Genomic DNA, 8,226 nt, shown 5'->3' with positions numbered 1-8,226 from the left:
ATGGGTATTGAGCTAGCAGATCAGTACTACGTTGAAAAGGAAAGAAACGTCAAATATCAATGGCTAGTATTTGCCCTTAGTTTAGTGCAAATATTTGCTTATGGCCTTTTCTTTCATCACATTCCCCGTATAATTAGGCTCTACAAAATGGAGTACCCTAGAGTTTATAAAGTCATGTTGGGGTATATGAAAGTGTGGAACGCTTTGGCAACCAAATTTAGATTTAAGAACCCATGGGAAAAGAACAGTTATATATACTTCACTCCTGCTTATAGCTTACTACTCTTAGGTTTCGTCACTATGATGGGTAGGTTTTCCTATCTCGAGACAAAAGATATCAATTACGAACCTCGGTATTACATTATTGCTAAACGTGTAGGTCGTATCGGTATTGGTATTCTACCTCTAGTTTATTTGTTTGTTATTAAGAGTGATTTGGTTAGAGCTGTGAGTGGTTTGGACCATGCGCAATTGGCTTTCTTTCACAAGGTTGTGGCTAGAATTTTAATCTTATTCCAAACGCTTCACGTTATTCTTTCAGCCATTTATTGGAATAGTATTGGGTTCCCTCAATTCCTAAAAATTCCTCCTCAAATATTTGGGTGGATTGCTTTCACTTGCTTGGGTCTTATAGGTCTTCAGAGTGTCAAGATATTCAGAAACTTGTGGTTTGAAGTCTTTTTAGTTCAGCATAGAATTCTATCTTTCATCATGCTCTTGTTTGCTTACTTTCATAGTAAAGGAAATCATGCCATTATTATTGTATCAGTCCATGCCTTAGTTCTTGACAGGATCATTGCCAGAGTCTATGTTTTCTTGTACAAGTATAAGAGCCCTACAAAAGGAATGGCGAAATTCCGTGTCTTGGATGATACTACTATTTCAATGACGTTACCTACAAATGAATACGATAACCGTAAATGGTACCATACCATCTTTCCTGGTCTTGGATGTTGGAGAGCAGGGCATCATGTATACTTAACAGTTAGCAAAATCAGTCTCTTTCAACAACATCCCTTCACTGTTGTTAGCCTTGGAAATAAGGGTAAGTTGTCCTTGTTAATCAAAGTGAAGAAGGGATTCACGTTGAAACTATACAAAAAGTTGCAAAATCTTGAAGAACCTTCAAACATGTCTCAAGACGAAGATAAGGATTATGTTTCTCTCAAGGCAACGTTTCATGGTCCGTATGGCGTTCCCTTACAACCATTGCAACAATTTGATACTAGTATGTTTATTGGTGCTGGTTCTGGAGGTTCTTTTACATTTCCTGTGGCCATTGATTTGATTGAAACTATTGTCCGTATCAAGGAAGCCAATCCTGGTATAGCAACATACTTCAAGCAAACCAATATTTTGGTAGTCTGGATAGTTCCAAAGAAAGAAAACACCTGTTGGTATCTGGAAGAGTTAGCAACGTTAAACAGGTATGCTAACCAATATCGTGACTTAATAGATATCTCTGTTGATCTTTATATCACCAGAGAACCTGATCCTGCTATTGATTTCTCATTGACCGAGTCTGATGGAGGACTCTTAAAAGACGAAATGAAGGAACCACGAGATCAGAAGCCAAATACCGCTAAATATACCGTTTCAGAAACTAAATTTGTTATTCAGACTGAATCTTCCATGTCTAGTGAATTAGATATCATCAACTACCATTATGGAAGACCTAATATTGATCGTTATCTCGATGAACTGGTGGCTGAATTACAATGCAACAGTAGGTACTCCTACGGTAGTATGGCTGTTATCACCTGTGGTCCAAGTCAAATGACCGAATCAGTCGTTTACAAGTGCCAACGTATAAGGAACCATATTGGTGCCCCAGATTTGTATGTCTATGACGAGACCTTCTAAAAAAAAGCTAGAAGAATTATTCATTATATTGCTACGGTGGTTTTTCATCAAAATTGGTACAAGTAAATATGCTTAATCTGTGACGTCAGCTTATATGGATATATATATCATGAACGAATCTTCTTATTGACAGTATAACTTCTCTTTGTGTGACTTTAGTATCTCTTGTTCGATTCCGGTCCGGGGTGTTTGTCTTCCCAAGTCACATGATCGCACTGATACAAACTGAAATCGTAGTAAATATCACCACCTCATCAGTAACAACAGTAACGTAAGACATCGTATCAAACTCCGCAAGCAAAGGGAGAATCGCATGTCAATTATTCCAGGGATATATTTGTTCTTAGATACTTCAACGAGTGAAACAAGAACCAAAAAAAACGGACTTGAAACGAGGTTTATATGATTCAAAGAACCAAATGAATCATCAACTGGAAGGGACGGCAATACGAGCAAGAGCACGTATTCGACAAGCGTGTGATACGTGTCGGATTAAGAAACGTAAATGTGATGGGAATCGACCTTTATGTAACGTTTGTGCTGACTTAAGAGTGATATGTTCTTACTCTCCATTGGAAAAGAAACGTGGGGTCAGAACCGGACTTTTACACGAACTTGAACGGAAATGTCAGTTATACGAATCGCTATTGGGTAAGTTAGTAATGCGAGAACAAGCTGCTGGAGGGAAGCAAGTGAAATTAGATTCTTTGGTGAAAGAATTTTCTGATGAAATTGATAACCCCCATTCAGATGATATATTGGAGCTGCAGAAAACTTGGTATTTAAGTATAATAAGAGCCAAATTTGAAAAGGTTACTAGAACCTATGAAGGTGCCAAATCCAGACGTAAATCACATTCAAATCTGTCTGGTAATAATGAAACTAATTCAAGAGTCATCAATTTATTTGGAGTTAATGCAATTAATGTTAATAATTCGTCTGCTTCAAATTGGGAGCCTAAGGCGTTAGAGTTTCCTGAATTGACAGGCTCAATTTCGGGGTTCACTCCTCTGGCTATTAAAGATTTCAATTCTGAACTTGGTCCTGATTTCCCTTCCCCATTTAGAGTTGGTTCCTTTTGTCATTTATACAAGGCTACAGCTTCAATTCCTCCATCTGAATTAGTGGAATTCCCAGTTAACTTTGCAGAGACTTTTAATAGCTTTTTCCACTGTGTTCATATGTGGCTTCCAATTGTTAATCGAGATTATCTCTTGAAGTTTATTGGTCGGTTCAATGAAGTGGCAGATCAACCAGATCCATTAATTAATGGTTCTATGGAATATAGTACTGTTGGCTTATTGTGGATTATTACTGCTTTAGGTCGCTACTTTGTTGATCTCAAGGCTAATCAAGTTGATATTCTGACCTCAAAGAAGTATGCTAATAATGCAATGACTTCCTTGAGATATTCAGTATCTACTACGTTGGATTCTATTCAAACATTATTACTTGTAGGTTATTATTATTATTTAATTGGTGAATGGGATCAAGCATGGGTCATACTTTCTTCATCTTCAAGAATGGCTGTTGATGTTAGATTGATAAACAAGGATCCCGAAATACCTAATCCTGGTTCCCAACCATTACCACCTCCAGATGTTTGGAATATGAGAACTTGGGGAGGTGCCCTTATTTTGAATACTTTGATATCTGCACGATTAGGAAGACAAACAGTCATTCGTTCAGTTGATTGGCCAAACATATCCATACCAATCGATGGTTGGGAAGAAACAGCACCATGGTCTGAAACCACTGGAAAAAAGGATCAAGAAACTTTATATGTGGAAAACTCAAGGTGTCTCACAACATTTAATTGTGTCCTTAAAGTCATTACTACATTGAATTTGGCTCTAACATCCAATTTTGATACTGTGGGAGTTCATGATGGTTTATTTGCATCTAGTATGATCACATTTGATTATCTTGAGTCACAAATGAAACAAATGGAAGAAATGTTCCCATCACATTTGAAATTAGATGGGGTAGGATCAATTGAAGAAGGCAGTGTTTTGCCTCCACATTTTATTTTCCCCTCCATGCTTTATAATATGGCTTTAATAATTACTGCCCTTAGAATGAGCCATGTTGCAAAGGAAGAAGGTTATCAATATACACGACTCCAAAGAGATCGGTGTTATAGTAAAGGAGTTAATGGATTAGTGAATATCTTGAAATTCCAATCACGTTTGGTACTTTCTCGGATTCCATTTTTAGACTACTTTATAACTATTTGCTTATGTGCACCTTCCATGTTAGCTTCTCAAGGAGTTTCAGTGACTTCAGTTACTCTATTCAATATGAAATTATTGGGGTATACCAGTAAATTCTCTCGTTCGTGTGAAATTGCAAACAGAATAATACAACTTCAAGAAGCTGAAAGAAGAAAAGCAAACAACGAAACTGGTGTTGTGGCACCTCCAACAACACTTAATGATTTTAGAGTTGGATCATTAGTAACCGATCCAAGGTTTCAAAATTTCAACACCGTTTATCAACCTAAACAAGTTTAATATGATGAAGACATTTGATGAACATTCAAACAAATTATATTGATTTTCATTCCTGGTTCAGTTTACATTAGTGTTAACTTTAGGGTAATATTTGTTAAGTGCTACGTAATTGCGATGCCATGGGGTGTTTGGACAATGCTTTTGCGCTTACTAGAACGTAACTAAAGTAGATCACCAAGAAATCCATTTATTTGGGCATATTGGTAACGACAATAGTTGTTTAAAATGGATTTGAACAGTGATGATTATACATATGTCCAAAACAAGAGCATTAGTTGATTCCTATGTTAATTATTGTACTTTATACTGTAACCTCAAATTAGAATGTATACATAAATAACCTATGAAATTATAATATGTTTAGATGTTCTGAATGGATAGACAAATGACTTGATGTATAATGTTTATGGCAATGGAGTACAATACTATCCATATACTGTGGTCACGTAAAGTCGTAGACGATCAATTTCTGGGGTTTCTCAGAGTTTTACCGTTGCAATAATGAATAAGAAGCTACCGATTATCATGTAAATATAATTGTCAACCGCCATCCAAATCGTCAAATAGTCCATCACATTGGGTTATGACCGTTAACCCGTCTTAAATGTGCCATCCAACCAACGCTGAGAAAATTAAGCTGAAAATATAAGTAAGCCACAAATGTTATCACTTTTAATATTGTATTCCTGATTTTAAAAATGTAAAAATAAGGAATGGTAGTGATACAAGTGTATATTAAAAAAACTTGAAGATCGTCATCCATGTTTTAGTGGTAAGTTAATATAATTGTTTTGATAGTCAGATATCTCTTGGTCAGTTGAGACACTCTAAATTGTAATGGGAAGTCAAAATATCATTTCTCAAAGTTTTAAGTAATGCCTCTATTTATACACATATTCTATAACCAATTACGAAGTCTATTCCTTCCGTACTAAACCTTGTATGCAGCATATCCTATGGTGTTTTTCTCGCCACATGATTCGATTCAAAATAGGGTAATTCTTTGATAAAAGTATCAATTTGATTGTCTTGCCTTCATGTGCAGCGGGACTCAACTTAGCCGAAGGGTTGAATATGTTACCACAGGGTTTTGCAGCCAGAAAGGTTACATTTCACAAATGAAAGTTCGGAGGTTTTGAAAAAGTACCATTGACCATGAATATATTCAAGGGTGGAAGTAATCCTCATTGGGAAAAGACCACGACGCTTGTATATTGTAAATGAGGCTGATAATGTATAACATGAAGTCGTGTTTTATACCTGTTTGCAGTCATGTATTCATTCATCATATTGCTTCTTAATCCTTTTTCTATCAAAATATTGCTTATGAAATTGCAATGGTCGATGTTTATGAGTAAGCGTGATTATACATTGCAATTCATACATTGCAACTCATACATTTCAATATTAGTGGTTCTACTAGCAGATTGCCCCTATAGTATCACCACTGTTGTGGTGAGTCTTCATGTAAGGTCTCGCGAGGCTTTGCGTCTCATAATATAATTTTGATAAACTGTATGCAGTTATTTTCTTGCTAAGACTTTTTTAAATTGCCGTGCTTGTTCGCCATACAAGAGGACATATTGTGTAATGGACCGAATAAAGCTTAACTTTATGTTGGCTTCTCTCCCAGAGTAACCTGTTCTATTTCGTAATCTGTTTTCAGGGTTGGTGCGGGTAGAATATCTCTGCCCGCAATAACAATCGCAACTGGAGAATTACAATCGCAATTGGAACTACAACTCTTTACTGTCCTCGTCTCTAACTGATCTAGGGACAACTGATCCCTTCGAGGAACATAAATAGTATTATTTAAATGCAAGTGATTCTCCCACGGATATACACTATACTTCCAAAAAAAAAAATATATTCAACAAAACTCGCAAACCGATAACTTTATGTTGTGTTTGTGCCCCATAAACCTGTTTTTGATTGAGTTGAAGGCGAAAACAATAGGTTGGTATAGTAGTAATAACTTTATTATAACATGAAGTGGAGTAAGGAGTGATAATGTTACCAACAGACTGGTGCTTGCATTTGATTATCACGTGATTCTCCGCGTGACAATGTTTAATTTTGAATATGGTGGCACAACTCGATACAGTCAAGTATTGATTAAAATTTCTATACCTTTTTACTAACATCCTTCTAAAGTGCAATTAGATATGTATAAAATGACCTTTATCAAATATACTACCTTATCATTTATGTGATACTTTCTTTATTCAATAAAAAAAACTGTTATAGCCAGTATATAGTACATACATAACTACAACATAAAAAGCCATGAATAATCTGTAACCAACACGCCAGAACAAATGGAATGAAACTTACAACTATCTTTCACAAGGGTTAAGCAAGAAGAAATAATGATCACAGGAAGAGTGATTAACACATTAGTTTAATACAAGTACAAGAAACTGAAAGAAGAAAAGCAAACAACGAAACTGGTGTTGTGGCACCTCCAACCACAATTAATGACTTTAGAGTTGAATCGATAGTAACTGATCCAAGGTTTCAAAATTTCCCCTAGATTTCAATTTATCAACCTAAACAAGTTTATTACCAAGGTCATTTTTTTGGGGTGTTGTAAACAGGTGATCAAAATAGAATGTGGATATGAACAGTTATGATTAAAGGTGCTTTAGTTGATTACTATTGTGATCAAGTTAGTTTACTGTAACCTCGAATTATTATGTATATTTCATGATTTTGTAGACTAACCAGGTGAAATTTTATAAGCTGCTGTGAATGAAGATAAATGAATGTTAGAAAAGCAATTGCGACTGTGGTTCAATTGAAGAGACAAGGCCAATGAATAGTATTTATTTACGACTTTTATAATATGATAACGTGAAGAAGTCATTGACCATCAATTCTGAGAATACTCTGAGTTGCACCAAATTAAGACTGTAGTTTCAAAGGTGAGGGTTATCGAATATCACCCAGTGATAATTTCAATCCTTTCATTTAACTATGTAAATCGTCAAAGGTCCACTAGAGCATCGTGGCCTCACCTCGAGCACGTCACAAATGTAGCTGATAACCCACAAGAAGAAACTTAAGATGAAAATACAAGTAAGCCACAAAAATTAATACTTTCAAAGTTGAATTCCTGATTTTCAAAATACAATAATAAGGGACGCAAGTGATACAAGTAAAAATTAAAATAACTGGATGGTCATGCTCCATTTCTTAGTGATATATTAATATAGTAGCTCTAATAGTCAGATGTCTCTTGAACAGTGAGATACTATAAAATTGTAATACAATTTCCGTGTAAAAGTATCATCATCCAAGATCAAGAAATGCCTATACTTATACATATCCTGGAAAATAAGGAGCTTCGTATTCTACTATTCCTTTCTAAGCCTTGATTGCAAAATATAACTTTGCTGTCATATGGTGTACTCAACACATGACTTAAAGCAATGCTTTCACCTCCACAAAAATTAAATCTTTGATACTTTTATACTGAATTACGTGTATTATTTAACTAATACTTCGACAAATGCATCAATTTGGTGGTCTTGCCTTCATGCGCAGCAGTACTCAATCTAGCCAAAAGGTTGAACATGTTACCACAGGATTTTGCAGCCAGAGAGGTTGCGTTCAACAATTGAATGTTTGGAGGTCTTGAAAAAGTACCATTTATGGTGAGCATATTTAAGGGTGAAAGTAATCCCCATTGCTGCGGGGCTCTTGTGTTTTAGGGTTTCGGTGTGCGGGGCTCTTGTGTTTTAGGGTTTCGGTGTGCGGGGCTCTTGTGTTTTAGGGTTTCGGTGTGCGGGGCTCTTGTGTTTTAGGGTTTCGGTGTGCGGGGCTCTTGTGTTTTAGGGTTTCGGTGTGC

General features: G+C 35.9%; 1 protein-coding gene across 1 annotated transcript; it reads left to right on the top strand.

The window, feature by feature from the left end:
- On the top strand, positions 1-4,376 carry KQ657_001409 (uncharacterized protein; the record flags this gene model as incomplete). The annotated part of the gene is made up of 2 exons (XM_043192207.1): positions 1-1,838; positions 2,321-4,376. The coding sequence occupies 2 exons, from the start codon at positions 1-3 to the stop codon at positions 4,374-4,376; spliced, it is 3,894 nt and encodes a 1,297-aa protein (XP_043048179.1).
- Between the last annotated feature and the right edge of the window lie 3,850 nt (positions 4,377-8,226).

This window comes from Scheffersomyces spartinae (genome assembly GCF_019049425.1).
Source record: "Scheffersomyces spartinae strain ARV_011 chromosome Unknown scaffold_16, whole genome shotgun sequence".
Taxonomy (NCBI): domain Eukaryota; kingdom Fungi; phylum Ascomycota; class Pichiomycetes; order Serinales; family Debaryomycetaceae; genus Lizanozyma; species Lizanozyma spartinae.
This window is presented reverse-complemented; position numbering and strand designations above follow the sequence as displayed.